Here is an 18,781-nt window from a genome sequence, read left to right as displayed (position 1 = left end):
TTTTGAAGAAAAATTTTCAAGTTCCAAAAATTGGTTTGGGTAAATTTTTGGGTGAAAATTTTCTTCCGCTCACAAAACTTCAATTTTTTTCCAAATAAAATATGTCCAAATATAACTTCAACTTCCAAAAACTATTTTTGAATACAATTTCAAAAACAATTCTTTTCAAGTTTGAACTAAATCAATATCCAAACACCTATAATATTTTTTCTGATTTTTTAAAATTTTACTCCTGTTTTGAGTATATAATGGTCTTTTCTCTCTCTCTCTGCATTATTTATGACAAATTAAAATTCTCTAGGTCCAAGTTCTTGAGGAGAAGGCATGCATGAACACGCACTTGCGAGATTTTAATTAGGAGACACAGTAGAAGGCAAATAGGAAATAGTCTTAGACAACTTGCTTATTTCTAGATAATCGTATCTTACTCTAAAAGTCATCATATATATTATTATATACCATCACAATAAATGTTATCTACACTCTCTCTATATATATAATAAAAATTTTGAGATCTAGGAAGGTAACCACTGATCACCAGTTGATTTGTCGATAAAATGGAGCATACTGCTACTATATAAACTTACACTAGTTGCCCCATGTAGGTTGTAACAAGTATAAATTTTAAAACTAGAATTTTTACCATATAGTTTACTTTTTCTTTAAGTAAACATACGTTAAAAAAACCTTCAAAGTGGAAAGTGCTCAAGAATTTTACCAATAGAAATAAAATTACAAATAGATGAAATTTTTTATTTTGGAAAATTCCCGGGAGACCCGCAGTCGCTATCCTTCGGGTGCGCATTTGGGTAACCTGCTCATTATGCAATAGCCCCCAAACCACACAAGTGTAAACCGCACTAGACAAGCCTAGTGTGACGAGCTCTAACTGAGGAAGTTGTTGGTGAGGGAAACTAATCTCACGTCTCTCATGTGGGAAATTACTTACCCAACTAACCCGGCCAACCTTTACTGGCCAAATAGATGAAATTAGTAGGGAATAATAAAGGGCTAACGTGGACGTGGACGTGGACGTGCAAAGCGTAATGGAGAGATTAAGGCAGTTACCCATAACTTCTTGTGTTAATTTTTATCTTCTCGTTTAGCCCTAAAAGAGTTATTGAAGAATTGATTTATAGTCAGTAAATAAAGCTTCAAGGAAACAGAGACACCAAATACTTTGCTGTGGCGTGTCTTTCAGTAGTACTACTATATATATACTATTGCGACACACTACATGTTGTGCATATTTCGTACTAATATATCATCAAGATATTTACCTCATCTGTCCATTTATAAATAAACTTAAAGGTGGAAAAATATTTGACTGAACTTTGGAAAACAAGATAAGAACCCTGCCAGCAGAGGCGATATTAGATGAATTCTTCCCCTATGCCTAAGCATTCATCACAGACGAAATTATTCGATACCTGTACTGGTTGGAAGTAGTTGGTGTCCAATCGATTAGTTGAGGTGCACACTAATTGGTTCGAGCAAACACCCTACAAACACACAGACGCAAGGCTTTCAACTTTAACCATGCACCACCCGTTTATTAGTTTGCTTTCAGTAGATCAATGTGCTTTACTCTCAGCTTTATAATAAGCAAAAATGCATGTTACTACGAGGGTTGTCTAGATTTGTTGACATGCAAATCATATTAATTTGCCCTAAAACCAAAAGAGGTCACCTTTCATGAAATAATGTGTAACTGTTTCTGTAAATTCTGGTTTCCTTTCTTGGTATCCCTCCCTACATATGACTAGTATATTGAATGAACTTATTGCTAATTAAGTCAACCTTGTGATATCGGTAGATAAGTAATATTTCGGTCATGCTGACAAAAACTCGTATTATTTGGAGAAAGAAGAATGTATACCATCCTGCAGGTCATTTGATCCCGTGATCTTGCGCTTTATGTTAGCTGTATATATATAGGTCTTGCTATTTGAGAAAGAATTTATTGAAATTTAAAGTTGTAAAATCATATTTCCAGCCTTTATGATACTTATGTTTTGAAAACAGCTTTCAGAGATACCTATCTTATGACCATATTGTTCTTTTTTTCTACGGCCATAGGTTGATATTTCGTACATTATCATTCTAAAATGGGATCTCTAGCATTCTGATGACTCTCTGTAAATAACTATTGGTTATTTGCAAACGTGTTTCTATACTGTGTTTTCTTTTAATCTTTTTCCCCAAAAAAGCAGCAAACATATGTTTTCAATTAGGATATAATTCATCATGACACTATTATATATATAATGATTATTATGCAATGAGAAGTTGAAGAAGAACAACGACATGCTGAAAGTTGTTGAAGGATGTCGATGAGATGTGCTACGCGAAAAAGTCCGCAAGGCGTGTTACTTGGAAATTGAAAATGGTTTGTTTCAAGGGCTAATTATGCACGAACTATAATACAATGATTGATACGTACAATCATTTTTTTCCTTGGAATTGCTTATACAAGTATTTTATTCCTTTTCTATCACGTTTAAAATATACATATATCCCAACTTAAGTAATGCAAAGTTTTAATTTTGTAGAGTTATATATCAAAAAGTAAATGGTGTATTAGTATTGATAAATTTTATGTCAAAAAGTATATAAAGGCCAAATAGGTGTACGTCCCCATAAACTTGGCTCCTCTTTCCATTTTGACACTTTAACTTAGTGTTTTTCCTATTGAACACTTTAACTGTATTTGGACTATACCATTTAAACACAACTGTAAAAATTTAAGCGTGTATTTTTAAATGCTTTCCACGCGGAATAACATACCAATAAAATGTTGACACATGTTTATTATCTAGGTTAGATAAAAAAAAAAGCCCCTTTTACCTTACCCACATTTTACCTCACCTTACTTAATTGATCTTCCACCCAAAATCCCCTTTCCTTAGTCTAATAAACCCTAATGAACTACATTGAGACCGATTCCCGGTGGAATCTTCATCGATTTTGAGTTAGATTCAACTGTATCCGTCAATAACTTGGCCAATTATATTACTAAGACGGGTAATCATTTGCTTCTTACAGCCGTGGTGGTGAGTGGAGTTGGTCGTAATTAACTTGAGCTGGTCGTGAGTGAAGTTGGTCATGACTGAAGTTTGTGGTTTATGCTCTTTCAAGCAAAGTTTTCCTTTGTGGTAAGCTTTTATTTACAGAATATTTAGTTGTTTTTGGTTGTTGTAATTTAGTTTATTGGAGTTTGTGAAAATTAGGGTTTTTTTTATAATTTTGGGTCGGGGAATCTATTGACATCCTATGTTTTGCTTTTTGGTTTTTCAATACAGTGGTAAATCTAGACATGTCTGCAGAAAGGGGTAAGGATCGGATGGTGACATGATAGACAAGGACCACTTTTCTTTTTTTGAGCTTCTGTCCTACACAAATGATATGGGGTATGCTGAGGTAAAGGGTTTCTATTTGATTAATCTAAAATCTAATGACTTTGTCTTGATTGAAAATGATGAACAACTGTATAATATAGTTTGTCACTTTAACCATCTTGATCATTTGGATTTGTTTATTAAGCATGTAGTTAATGAGCCTTTTGTTTATTGATGAGACTGTCCCATGTGGCCTTTTATGTGGGCTAGAAGTTGTTGAATCAAGTGAAACTACATTAAATGGAGAGGCTAGGACAACATCTACTGTTCCAGAGGATATAAATGCCCAAGAAAGTGCTGCGGACAACAATTTTGTGGCTGAGGAAAATCTAGCAGATGTTGGGATTGCAGGATGAGAATTTACAAGGAGCTGAAGAAACAACAAACATAGATGTTGGTTTGGCATCAGATCTGTCAAGTAGTGAGTCTGAATTAGATAACATACCTGATAAAGATGATAGTACCCACTTCCAACATACTACATTCTTCTTGAACTAATAGCAGCAACTACAACACCATTATTACTAGCATATCATAAAAATACATTGTTCTTTAAACCACCAGCATTAGCAAAGACAATTCCATAGAAACACCACCACAATAACAACAAATAACCACTTCAACCGCGCAACTATTTTCTCAGTTCTTTCGACTCTCTTCAACAGACCCCGTATAACCCTCTTAGTGTAACGACCCGACCGGTCGTTTTGAGCTCTACCGCGTCGTTTAGCAGTTGAAAGTCATGAACAGCTTTATTTCAGGTATATTGACTTGTATGTATGGTCAGAGTTGAATTTCGGGAAATTCGGAGTCAAATGGAAAGAAACTTTTCATTGCGGCAACCTTAAGTTGAAGAAAATGGCTAAGATTGGAATTTTGAGTAAACAACCTCGGAATTGGGATCTGAAAGTTCCAGCATGTTCGTATGATGATTTCGGACTTGGGCGTATGTCCGGATTTGGTTTTGGATAACCCGTGAGCATTTCGGCATATATTGTGGAAGTTAGTATTTTAGAAGAATTTCATAAATTTGGGTTGGAAGGCATTTCAGAGTTATAGATGTCCGTTTGGGATTCCGAGTCTGGGAATAGCTCCGTATGGTAATTCTGGAGTTGGGAGCACAATCGAAAGTGAATTTGGATGTCCGGAGGTCATTTTGAAGTCATTTGGCTAAATATAGAAATTTGAAGGTTTTTGAGAAAATTCGACTGGAAGTGGAAATTTTGATATCGGGGTCAGAATGCTATTCTGAAAGTTGGTGCAAGTCCGTAATGTCGAATGTGACTTGTGTGCAAAATTTGAAGTCATTCGGACTAGTTTTGGTAAGGTTTGAGACACTTAGTCTCTTTTAAGGAAGCTTAAGTTGGAAAAGTCAACCGGATATTGATTTATGTGTTAGAGGGCTCGAAATGTGAATTTTATGGTTCGGACAGCTTCGTTAGGTGATTTGGGACTTAAGAGTGTGTCCAGAATATTTTTGTGATGACCAGTGTAGAATTAAGCTTGAATTGGCAAAGTTAGTATTTTGGCGAATTCCGGTTGATAGGTGAGATTTTGATCCGAGGGTCGGAATGGAATTCCGAGAGTTGTTGTAGCTTCGTTATGTCATTTTGGACTTGTGTGCAAAATTTTAAGTCAATCGGACATGATTTGATAGGTTTCGGCATCGGAAATAGAAGTTGGAAATTCTAAAGTTCATAAAACTTGGATTGGAGATTGATTCATGATTTTAGTATGTGATTTGAGGCCTCGAGCAAGTCCGTAATGTATTTTGGGACTGGTTGGTATTATTGGTCGGGGTCCCGGGGGCCTCGGGTGTGTTTCGGATGCCCAACGGGTCATTTTTGGACGATTTTTGCCGTTTTGAGCATAAATGTAATGATCTAAAGGTTCATTTTAAGTTCTAGAGATCCCAATTTGATTTGGAGACTTCCAGAAGTTAAATCATTAATTATAGGACTGATCTGGAAATTTTGGTTTAATTTCATCAAGTCGCGATTGGGTTTTTGACGTGAAATGTGAGTTAATTGTTTAACGAGCGAAATGGGTATTGAACTTGGCAAACGAGTCCGAATTGAGTTTCGATTGAAGGGTTGTGTTCGTATTAATATTTTTGACTCATAGGAACAAGAATCGTCTAATTCCGAGTTCGTATGATGAAGTTAGAGCCATTTTAGTGAAAAATGGTTGTGCTGTAAATTTCTTAAAAGCTGCTGTATTTTCGGCAGCAGTGAACAGTACCCGCGCGTGAACAGTAACCGCGCGGGTGAACAATGAGCAGTGACCTCACGTGCATGAATAGTGCCCCCGCGTGAACAGTACCGAAAATTTCTAGACAGATTTAATGTCCAGCAGTCCGAGTTTGGTCATTTTTTTTGACTTCCAAGCTCGGATTTTGGGCGATTTTTAGCAAGAAATCTTGGGAAATCTTGAGATAAGTCACTTGTGATTATTTCTTCTCCATAATATTGAATTATCATCGAATAAGCCGACTAGATTACATGTTTTTGACGAGTAAATTGAAGATTTAGACCTAGGAATTTGAAAATAAGATTTGAAGATTTGAGGGGTCATTTGAACTCTGATTTTGGTAAATTTTATATGTACGGACTCGTGGCGAGACGAGGAATCCGGTGATATGACTTTCGTAATTTTTTGAGAAGTGGGCCCGGGGCTCGGGTTTTGCGAATTTCGTGAATTTCGATATTTTTCGAGTCTTTTCGATTGGGTTATATTCCCTTAGCCTATTGTAATGTATTCGTTGTGGTTTTGACCAGATTCGACGCGCGAAGAGGTAAATTCGATAGGCAAGGGCATAGCGGAGTAGACATTGGACCGTCTTGAGGTGAGTAATAATTTTAAATGATGCACTGAGGGTTTGAAACCCCGGATTGCACAACATACTGCTATGTTGAGATGAGACATGCGTTGTATGACGAGCGCTAGGTCATTTACTATTGGGGATTGTGACTTGGTCCATCCGAGTTGATATTTTTACCGCGTAATTGATAAAGATTTATTGTTTTTTCACTATGATTGGGCTTATTGCCATATTTGGGCTTCGTGTCAATTATCTGAAATCTTTTGTGAATTTACATCACTATTTTCCTCACGAATTGAAATATTATTTGAACTCATTCCAATTGAATTATATTATTTTGTGAACTCAACTCGAGATTTAATGATATTTATAATGCCATTGAGCTGAGCACTATTGTTTTACTGATGCCCAAGAGGCTTATGATTATTTTATGGACTGATTGAGGTCGAGGGTCATACGTGAGGATATGTTGAGTGATGTGAGGAGGCTTTCAGGCCTCGAGTGTTATATGAGGAGGCTTTCAGGCCTCGTGTGTGATGTGTGAAGGCTTTCAGGCCTATTGATATTGCGCTTGGGTTGTAGGAGTCCCTCCGGAGTCTGTACACACCCCCAGTGAGCGCAGGGTACCCAGGTGAGTTGGGAGTGGGCCCGAGAGGTCGTTGCTTGTGTGTGGTGAGTTGGGAGTGAGCCCGAGGGGCTGATGTTATGTGCTGGTGAGTTGGGAGTGAGCCCGAGGGGCTGATACTATACTGAGATTTACATATTGAGCCCGAGGGGCAAGCTTTTGATTTATCCTTACTGTGGAAATTATTTGTCTTTACTGTTTTAAAAGAAGAATTATCTGATACTCACTATTTTACTGTATAACTGATTTTACTGCTTGAGATATAGCTATATTATGCCGTTATGAGATTTCATGTTTTCAGTCGTTATTTATTTTTATTACTCACTGGGTCGGAGTACTCACATTACTCTCTGCACCATGTGTGCAGATACAGGCAAAGCTGAGTTCGCTCCTGAGCGCCGATTCTTTCCAGACCAAGCGGTGACTAGGAGTAACGAGGTAGCTGTTGACGTCCGCAGCCCCGTTTTCTCCCTTATCTTTGTTATTTATGATAATTCCAGACTTTGTAAAATATTAGTAAACTCTGTAGTAGCTCATGGCTTGTGACACCCCGATTTCGGGCTGAGTTGGGAGGGTTTTCCTTGTTCTATCACGTTTATTTCGCATTTAAGATTATATTGCCCATGATTTAGACTTATTCCTGCTAAGTAATTATAAAGAGATGTACTGTTTTGTTGATTGGCTGGCCTTGTCCTCACGAGAGGCGCAATCACGACCGGGTTAGAATTTTGGGTCATGACACTTAGCTTGGTCGAACATTTCATCATCATGCCATCTGAAATATTTGCAGCCACCTCGATCCTACAGAATTAAAAAAGAAATGTGGCGAAAAAATCTAAAAACAGATTTCTTTTTTAAGAAATTCAAGGGTCTAAAAAAAGCAATACGATCGACTTACCAATTTACAATCATAAAATCAACGACTTGGGTTTGCATGTGACCATGATATAGTCAGTGGCAAATATCCATTCCATTGCGAGAAGTTCTTGATTTTGTGACATGGAACTAATAAACGAGAAAGATGAGGAAGAAATCAGATAAAGATTCAAGCTTGGGCACCTAAGCTTCATTTGAAGGGGAAAATGGCTACTTTGAAAGGGGAAAAAGACGAAAGAGGAATTAGGGCTTTTTGAGAGGAATTATGGGAAAATCGGGTGTTATAAAGTGAGTCTAACGGGTGGATTTTTTCTTTACCATTGGAATATCCACCTAAGCAAAAAATAATTACATTCATGCGCTTACCATGTGTGGAACTAACGCTCCTTTGGCAGGCCATGCATTGTGTTTGAATGGTATAGTCCAAAATATAGTTAAAGTGTTCAATATGAAAAGCGCTAAATTAAAGTGTCAAAATGGAAATTGGAGCCAAGTTTAAGGGTCGTCTATATATTTGCCCAAAAGTAAATGTTATATTGGTACTGCTAAAAATATATTAAAATCTGGAGATTAGTAAAATATAGTACATAATTAAATATATATAGTCAGACCTCTCTATACTAACATCCCTATATAACAACCATTCACTATAAAAGCCTAGTTTTTCTCAGAACTGATTTTTTATGTTATATTTTACTTCTCTATAACAGCAACAACCATCTCTATGATAGTAAGCTCTTTGTAAAATTACCCATCTATAACAACCATGCAAATTTTCTATGATTATTACTAATAATAATTCTAAATATTTAAGCAAATATTTTATAACTTTAATGTACAACTTATAATAGCTATATGTATTATCTTAAGGATAGCAGTATGTTCCATGAACATATGCACATCACATATTTTTATAACTAAAGATCTACAATGATATATCTTGCATTAGAAAAAGGCCAAAAGATACTTAAAAGATCTGTTTATACTTTTTGAAGATATGCATATCATTCTTTTTTTTATTTGAAGATGTACACATGATATATCTTATATTAGACAATTACCAATAATATGTAAACGTAATTTATTTGTATTTTTTAATTGTGTGCCTTAGAATTTAAATATTTGTGCGTTTAGTTAAGAATTTTTTAATAATGTATTAGATTTCTTTAGCATTTAATTCGTGAAATATTTATATCTTTTGAGATTTTGAATTTAAATATTTTATTAATTTTTTATATATAATATTATAAAAGAAAAACAATTAGTTTTTGGATAATTTTTGTCTATAACAGCCAAAATATATTTAAATGTCAAATAATGTTATAGGAGTATAACAGCCATTCACTATAAAAGTCGAAAAATTTCGAAACAAACGATGTTATAGAGGTTTGACTGTAGTACATAAAACTCCCAAAACAGCTATCAAATTGAGTTTTATATCAAAAAGTAAATGTTGTATTAGTACTGTTAAAAAGAAGCTGACACTCCCAAAACAGCAATCAAATTTGAGGATATTCTAGGCTTGAGTAAGTTCATTTTATCCTTCCATACTCTAATTTCTAGCCTCTCTATTTATTGTTTAAGTGTATTGGTCATTTGTAGCTTGAAACATTATTTGTTAGCAATCTTTGTGTTTGGTTTAAGTAGTTTAGGTAGGTCTCTGGTTGTTTCTAAGTTGTCTTCTGTCCGCAAAACTTTTAGGAACACTCTTCATTCAATTTCTGGAATTCTATTTTCATATCAATACTAGATTCAAGTCTAAAAGCTCTTCTCTTCTAAGTTTATTATATTGTTGTGCAGTTGATAAATTTTCTATGTGCAGAGAAAATTTAGGATAGAAGCAGAGTTGATTGAATGTTATTATGTGAATTGAAAAAGCCCAACTTACGGAGCAGACGGGGAGAAATTCAAAAATAGTCGGATTTACAAGTGGTCATTCAAAAATAGTCACAGTTTCAAAAGTAATCGAAATTTAGCCACTTTTCATATAAAAATAAATCTGAACAAAAACAATGTTCAAAATTCGGAAAAATACCCCAACAATATATACTGGAGTTTGGAGCACCGATGCTCCAGTCTCCAGTATATTATACTGGAGCCAGCAAAGTATACCGATCTGAAAGTTCATACATAGGTGCACCGAACTCCAGTATATTATGCTGGACCGGTCTCTGTTGCAACAAAATAGTGGCTATTTTTCAATGACTTGACAAATGCTGGCTATTTTTAAATGATCAGTCCGAAAACTGGCTAGACCGTGCTATTTTAACAGCAGACACGAGTACCCGATTGAATTATCGAATAGAAGACACAGAAAAGTTAACAAAAATCCTAATGAACGAAACCTGATCGGACAGTTTGACTGCTTAGATTTTAGGGAATTATTTAATTTATTCTATCGTAGGAACTATATATTCTTATGAGAAGAAAAGAAAATATTCTGCCATGCTGAAAAACTGGTGTCTAATGTGAATTGCCAAAATTATTTATTAGGATTTGCTGTGAAATTTCAACATTGAGAAGCTGGTATTGCCAATTTCGGGGAAAAACATGTTTTTGCACTAATTAAATTTAAATTACCATAGAAAACATCAAGAGAACACTGCGTCAATTACAAGCTAGAGTATGACTGTCAAAATCTTAAAGCTTAAATCAAACAAAATCTGTTTTCAAGATCACTTTGCTTCTAAGAGCTGGAGTTTCAAAAATGAAGTGCCAAGGTGGATTAAACAAAAAATCGTCGATTCTAAAAATTAAATCAAGAGAGTGCAGATTTTAAAGATGTCGCAAAGACCTCTAATTCCTTTAAGCCTTCTTCGGGGGATTTTGCTTCACCTAATATTCTTACCATCGCACTGCCAACAATCACACCATCAGCTCCCCATCCTGCCACCTGCAATATTACATGCATCAAAGCAAAACAGTAAATAACCATTTTTTTTTTACCTATCAGGACACCTTGTTCCTAGCCATTGAAAAACTGACCTGTTTGACATGCTCGGGTTTTGATATACCAAATCCGACTGCCACCGGTTTAGATGTTGCCTGTCAAAGAGCAAAGGCACGTTTCTTACGCGCTTAATAATTTAGGCCTATAACCTGGGAAAAAATAAGAGGGAGATTCTTGGGATAGGCCAAAGCCATGTCCTACTAACTTGAGTAATGATAATCAGAACAAGGTAACTTGTTTTGTTTACTTCCAAAAGTGACCCCAACACAAGTAACTAATTCCCACCATCAAAGTATCCAACTGTCTATACAGTGAAAACAATGTGTTTTGTAGAAATCCACTCAAGAATTTTCAGATTTCACTTTAGATGACTCGGATTTCCCTAGTCCAAGCACATCTAAGCTATCACAGAAAAAGGATGGTGCTCAGCATTCTTTTTAATCCTTGGAGTCTGAAGCGGTTAGCCTAAAGCAGAATATAACACTGTTGTAAATCAAGCTTCAGAAAACAGCAGACCTGCGTTAAGTCCAAGGAATTCACGCTATGAATTGCTCCTAAGAGTCCCTAATCAGAATGGTTTTGGCCCTGGAAGTAGGTATGGAATTCCAGACAAAGTTCAGTGTTTTGTATGGCTGGCAACTAAGGAGCCGTTTGACCCAAGATTACCTACAGAGAAGGGTATTTAGCTAGTCAACAGATGTCATCTGTGTGGAAAAGAAGCTGAACCCACCAACCACCTTTTTCTTCATTGTGCTGCCTCTTCACAAGTGTGAAGAATGTTTATGAGCTTTTTGGGAGTGAAACGGGTAATGCCAAGAATAACTGCTAAATTCCTTATGAGCTGGAACAGAAGGGGACTAACTAAATGTTTAAAGATCTGAAATACCATCCGAGCCTGCATATGGTGGTGTATTTGGAAAGAAAGAAATACTGAAAGTTAGCTCTGACTGTATTTTGCTACTAGTAGCATTTTGGTGTAAATGGGATATTGTAAGTGATCCAGAAAGTCTTACGACTATATCTTTTGTATAGACAAGCTCGCTCCAAGTTTCATGTAGTCTGTAACTTTTTTTGGATTTAATCACAGCTTCTTCTTAGTGCTGGTTTCAAACATCAATTAATTACAGAAAATACTGAAGTTTGAAGGAGCTAGTTAAGCAGAACTAAAGATGCAACTAGAAAAGAATTTTCCTTCAATGTTCTTGCTGTCCTTCGAAAGAAGGTCTAATATGCCAAGAGCTATATGTTTGAGCTATATATCAAACCAACTTTTGAAGGCCATCATGCATTAGCTTAAGCATGAGGAACACGGAAGGCATGAGAATTATAAGAAGCATGAGACGAACCTCTTTAATGTCGATCAGGAGCGATTGAACCTTCGAACTTACAGATTCACGAGCTCCAGTAACTCCGATTGAGCTCACCTATACAAGAACTAAATAATAAATTTCTACTAGTAACAGTAGAAGTGAAACAAAGAAATTATCATCTTCACCAGTATATCTCAATTGAATGATTTTCATTGAAAAGATCCATAAATTTGGTTCAATTTTTCACATGTCATATGTACAGTACATGTAGATTTTAGCTTCTTTTAATTTATTGAAGTTGACACTATAATATCAGCAAGTATGATCCCAAAGCTCTGCAGACCAACAATCCCTGCTAAAAGTATGCATTTATATCACGCCGTTCAATCCAAATGTTGTAATTGACTAGCTATACATCATGAATGCCTTACATTCTGTTACTCAAAACTATGATTATTAGAAACTGAAGCATGAATCAAAATAATAGTCCATTAACATGTGGTATAGGGATAGAGCTTGAGGTTGATATTAATGCTCATAAAGTAATCACCAGCCAAGAATCTAGATTATTGCGATAAATTCCACAGCAAGGCCCAAGAAACGAAAAGGGAGGGTAAGACATTGAACAAAATCTGAAAATGGTGCACCACTTTTGTAAGCAAATGGCAAAAACGGTAATGATTAAGACAACTTTCTATTAAACGAGAGGGAAGATATCTTACAAGATACACAAATCCTTCCGAAGCTTCAGTAATGGCCTTCATACGAACTGTTGGAGTAGTTGGTGTTGTAAGCAATACCTACATAAAAATGAAAAATTAATTTTTGATAAGGCAAATATGTTTTCATTGAGGAAATATTATGAAGGTGAATGATCAAATGCTATGCTCAATCCAAACAAGAGGAAAAAATTTGCAATATCACCAAGCATTCACATCAAGGTTGCCAAAGAAGAATAACACAAAGAAATTCGAATAAAAACAAGAGAAGACAAAACAATGAAACAAAATTGATAACCTCTTGTAATGGAGGAACCTGCAGAAATGAGATCATTCATTTTGATTTATCATCAATATAGATATAGGAGTCCACCCTCCCCCAACAAAGAAACACCACCCCAAGCATCCATGACTCGTGCAACATAAATAATAGCCACATAATTTAATTGAAAAGCCATATCTGTCAAACTTCAAAGACATCCATCGCATTCACCCAGATTGCAAATGTTCTTTCTAGTAAATGATAGCACGCTATTGTCCTATACACATGTAAGCATGTGAATGAGCAAATAAAATAAAGGCAGTATCTCGTGACTCATAGTGGACTATGGACTAAGTAAATTTGCTATCTAATCACGAAGCAGATATATCAAGATGAAACTAACTGCATATCTGAGGACTGAGGTAAAGGATTTGTTTCTTTTTAAACAGACAAATAAAGAAAATTATTTGCCGAAACCTTGGGGCATCTCATGAGAGTTGGAAATCGAGATAGATATCTGGCACAAAAACTAACCAATTCAATATTATGCCTAGCAGCTTCCTTTCTTAAAGTTTCAGTTTCCTCGAGAGGGACATCTGGAACAACAAGTCCTGAAAAGACACAGAATTATCATAGTGAGACATACGACAATCGGAACGAAGAAAACATAAGACTAGGTCAATGGCGCGAAAGAAGGCTGCAGTATCAGCACCATGTTGGATAATGCAACAAATAAAATAAAGAAAACTCATCCACTGCAATCTTCAATCATTTCCAGGTAATAGATAATAGCACCCAGTCAACACTTTTTTTTTTTTTTATAAGGTAAGCACCCAGTCAACACTAGTTTGGAACTAAGGTGTTGCTGTTTGTTGTACAAACCAATCAACATTTATTTAAGGTATAAGTCATCTCCCCCAACAATGTTATAGATAGAGATGTGGGAACAAAACTAAGATGGAAATTCCGCATCCAAATAGCATAAAGGGTGCACCAACCACAGGTTGTTTTAAGCTTTTTTTCCTAGTCTGTACAGCTTTAAGCTTTTACTCACAATGAGTCTATACTGCAGCAGATAGGCACCACCAACAGATATTGTAAGATGTACTAAGTTGGATGACGAAATGCTTTTCTTTAGGAAAATGAAAAGAAGACTTTTATAAAGTTTAATCGTTTTAGTGCAAATATTTCTTTAGATAAAGTACTCAATATTTTTATTGATTTGCGGGAAGTAACCCTTTATGTATACCAGAAGTAGAAAATCTCCACCTCAAAAAAGTCTGACACCTTACAGATCTCAACCAATCAATACTAACTGTGACCTCCTGGGTACACTAAAAATTCACTCATCTTAGTGCAAATATATCACATCGAAAGGAAAAGGAAGAAAGAAAAGCCTGCGATTAGACACGCCTCATTATCAGAAGTTCAGAACTAATCAGCAACTGGTGGGCGAAAAGGAGCCCAAAATTAAAACACTAGCTTTAAATTTGCAAAAATATTTAGGCTTAACCTGTTATAAGGTGCTAAATGATTGGTAGTCATCAATCCATCCAACCAATCTTCTCATTTTAAACAATTCTCATAATGCCAGGACATTTAACAACAGAAGCACAAAAGATTTATCCCACTGCAGAAGAAAACTATACAGAAACAATCATTAGTTCCCACAAATCATCCATATGCTAGACAATCTAGTCCATCTCCCTTAGTAGTTTAGAATTCTCTGCTGAAACTCAAGCAGCTGGTTATGCTTTGCGACAAAATATTGATCCAGCCTTCATGAGATAAGTTGAACTATACAACGTTAATGGACTAAAGGGAAGTACATAAAGCAATCTAATCCTAAGACCAGTTTCACATCAGTGGAAGTCTAAATTTCATGTCAAAATAAAGGTATACATGAAGATTCCATGTTATTTGGGGCATATCATAGAGGAACAGGCAGTCTCACACTAGAAACTCTTTTTAAGTCAAATATTTCACTAATAAACATCAACTTGGTGTCAAAACAACATATCAAGCTATATAAGTGGCTTCAACCAAATCACCCACTCGTCTATTAAATTTGTCCAACTATCACTTCTCACACTAATAATTCAACATTGCAAAACTAAGATTACCATGTACACCAGCATCTCTCACAGTGGCCATGAACTTTTCAGTACCGCGCTTAAGTATTGGATTATAATATGTGAACAAGGCAATTGGACAGGACAACTGAGGCACAACCTGTCAAATATTGAGAAATAATTTTAGATTTCTTAAAAGACATTTGACAACATATACCAGAATAAACAAAGTGACTGGAGCAAGCAGACAACAAATCAAATCATAATTACTACCAGTCGGTCACATAAGGTCCATCAATAAAGTAATTTTTAGCAAGGACTGTTTGTATCTACAATTGCACTAGATAGTTAACAGGGGATTTTACAGCTTGTTAATCTCTAACTAGAAATTCGAGGCTATGGGGTTTACGTCTTTTAGCATTGATAAGACTTTGGGAAAATTGGTCCCTCTACTCAGTGATCTTGTAGCAGCAGCCTGAAAAAACAGATAAGTAAGAAAGAATGAGGATATACAAGAGGCAACGGACAAAAATTTAGGACTAAAAATGCAGTAATCACTTCATCAAAACCTGGATGACTGGACCATCAGCCAACGGATCAGAGTAAGGTACTCCTAGTTCTATGATATCCGAACCACATCGATCGAGCACTTTCAGTGCTTCTGCAGTTGTTGACATGTCAGGATCCCCAGCAGTGATATATGGAATTAATGCCACCTTTGCAACAAAAAATTGAGTTTCAAGTAAAAAACCAGAGATAATACTAGAAATACTTTTGAACGGTAAAAGCAGCTCGATGTTTTGACAGAAAAGCTATGAAAGAAGACATCTTTCTACCCTCGACAACTACCCACCAAAGTAACAAACAATTGCATAAAAATAAAAAGTTTCCACGGGATTGTTTGTTTTTTTTCCAATTCAATCAATGTTCAAAACAGAAATTGAATCAAAGCAGGTGAAAATTCTCTAACAGTAAGAATCTTCTTTTTGGGGATAAGCTGCTGGCTGCTGTACATTTATCACTAATTTTCATAGTTTGCATAGGAGCTACAGATAAAATTACTCACTGGAAATCTCACACACCTAAGTATCAAATCCAAGATTTTCTTGGAAACCCAATTAAAGCAAATTATCATCTTTTTAACCAATGCCCAACTCTAATAAACCTTTTAAGAGCGTAAACACTTAAAACAAAAACTAAGAATTATACAAAATAAAGGAATCACAACCCACAAAAAAATCTTCTTTTTTGGGAAGAAGAAAAATGAGGAGACAGAAAGTCATACTTTGCCTTGTTTCCTCAATCGAGCGAAAGTTTCAGAAAGTCCAACAGTTGGTGCGGTGGTGAGGGCAGCCATGGGAGGTTTGACTGAAGTTGAAATCTTGAGTCTTTGGGTATTATTATAGGAGTGAGGAAACGCGTAATATTCAAGCTTGTTACTGGAGTGAATGAAGTGGGTTGCTTTCAGAAAAGATGCCATAACATCAGGACTTTTCTTTAACTTTCTGCTAATGGAGATGAGGAGATATAGCTGCGACGCACGGCGTATAAGTCAGGGGCGGACTTCGATAAAAAAATTAATTATTTTTACCTGAGAATTTCATCAGAAAATTATAGACTACGTATATATTGTGTAACCGAACCCACTTGAAACAAACTGAAGCGGTGGTGCAGTGGCAAGTGGGTTCAATTTAAGCCTAGAGGTCGCAAGTTGGAAACTTTGCTAAAGCGTCGAGATAACTGTTGCCTTTTTGCTAAACGTATTATTTTGCTTATTGTTAGACCTTGTTGTTTCCTATTTTGTTTTTATTTTCCTGCTTCTCTTTATGATTTTATTTCTTTATTTAAATTCACTAAAAGCTATTCTTATTAAACTCCTCCATTTCACTTCAAAAAAAGTTAATCCTTTCAACAAAGTGAAATTTGGTTCTTTATTCGTAATTTTTGCTAAAAAAATGAGAGTGCTTTATCGAAATTACTTCTAATCTTTTAATTTAATTTGGTTTAGTTTACATTGAAATTATTAATTTGTGTTATACTCAAATAAAATTAGTCTGGTGTAAAATATTTTTTTCTTTAATAATTTTTATAAATTAGTTTAGTTTATAACTCTCTTTTTTTCATGTTTTTGTTTGTAACAACTTTGTACATCAAATTTCTTAGAGTTATAGTACTATTTTTATGTTGGTTAAATATTTTTTGTAAAAAAATTGCTAAATTTGCTGCAAAAATTTGTTAATTTATATAGAAATTTTTTTAAACAAATTAAACGACCAAATTTTCTTTGTTAGTTTTTAAAAAATTTCCCCAACCTTTTTTCTTAAATAAATTACTCCATTTTGAAATCATTTGGTGGAAAAAAAAGAACAGTGTACGATTTTTATTTACTGTTGTGCTTATACAATCGACTATCGTGATCTTTAACTGAACCCGCTTGTATAAAATTCTGGGTCTGCTACTGATATAAGTACGGCCTACTGTAAGAATGAAGTGGCTAGATTTAGGAAAAATTTCAGATGCGGGTAAGGCAAAAGAACTATTCATACTTAAGCAACCTATTTTTGGTGTAATTGCATTTGGGGTTGTAATTGTAAAAATTGCACGGTCGCCCCCATTTTACGTATACTTCTTTTCTAAAGTTTTAACTTGTACCCATTTTTTAAACAACTTAAGTCCTCTTTTTCCTTATCCTTCTCCTCCATTTTCTTTTTCTTCTTCTTCTTCTTTCTTTTGCTGCTGTTGGTGCTACTACGTCGAGTAATTACAATACTGTCAATGTTCAACAATTGAAAGCTGACCATTTTAGCTTTCTCTCAATGTTCAACAATTGAAAGATGTTACTTTTACTAATGGTCTTGTTTTATAGGAGTATTACTTTTCAAATTTTCTGATAATTCCATTATAAAAACTGGATCTTAATGACAACTTGTTATTGTTGTTTTAGAACTTCAGCTCTAAGAATGCTGAAGTTCAGAAAATATAAATAAAAACTTCAGCTCCTAGAATATTGAAGTTCAGCAAATACAAAACAAACTTCAACCCTGAAGTTCATCATAAACATAACAAAGCTTCACCCAAAACATGCTGAAATTCAGCAAATTTAGAACAAAATTTCAGCTAAAACATGCTGAAGTTTGCGTGATTGCATTTTCTACTTCAAGCTCGTATGCTTGCGCGAAAAGTGGGTACGCTTGCAATTTTTTTGCAAAGCGGATATAAATTAAAACGTGACCCAAAAAGCGGATATAGATATAAATGCCTCGTTGTAATTTGGTCGTCGTTGTGGGATCGTCTACTTTTTTTGCATCCTTTTTTCTTAATTTTGAGTGAAATAATATCATTAATTCCACCGCACTGGTCCACATCTCTTGGTGTCGATCCTCAAATTTTTTATTCAACTTGACGACCTAATTAGGTTAAAATAGCACGGTTTAGCCAATTTTCGGACTGGTCATTCAAAAATAGCCAGCATTTGCCAAGTCTTTGAAAAATAGCCACTATTTTGCTGCAACAGAGACCGATCTAGCATAATATACTGGAGTTCGATGCACCTGTGTATGAACTTCCAGCATATTATGTTGGACCGGTATACTTTGCTGGGTCCAGTATAATATACTGGAGACTGGAGCACCGGTGCTCCAAATTTCAGTATATTATGTTGGACCAATATATTATACTAGAATTCCAATATATTAGACTGGAACTCCAGTTCCAGTATATTATGGTGGAGTATTTTTCCGAATTTTGA

At 35.3% G+C, this 18,781-nt stretch overlaps 1 protein-coding gene across 1 annotated transcript; it reads right to left on the bottom strand.

Annotated features, from left to right (window-relative positions):
- Positions 1-10,273: 10,273 nt before the first annotated feature.
- LOC107823799 (tryptophan synthase alpha chain) lies at positions 10,274-16,692 on the bottom strand. The gene is made up of 9 exons (XM_016650508.2): positions 16,319-16,692; positions 15,603-15,749; positions 15,443-15,508; positions 15,085-15,193; positions 13,496-13,572; positions 12,703-12,780; positions 12,017-12,094; positions 10,706-10,765; positions 10,274-10,613 (listed from the first exon to the last, which is right to left on the bottom strand). Exons 1-9 carry the CDS (start codon positions 16,511-16,513, stop codon positions 10,479-10,481), a joined length of 945 nt encoding a protein of 314 aa, XP_016505994.1. The 5' UTR covers positions 16,514-16,692; the 3' UTR covers positions 10,274-10,478.
- Positions 16,693-18,781: the final 2,089 nt, after the last annotated feature.

The sequence above is a fragment of the Nicotiana tabacum genome, chromosome 7 (genome assembly GCF_000715075.1).
Source record: "Nicotiana tabacum cultivar K326 chromosome 7, ASM71507v2, whole genome shotgun sequence".
Taxonomy (NCBI): domain Eukaryota; kingdom Viridiplantae; phylum Streptophyta; class Magnoliopsida; order Solanales; family Solanaceae; genus Nicotiana; species Nicotiana tabacum.
This window is presented reverse-complemented; position numbering and strand designations above follow the sequence as displayed.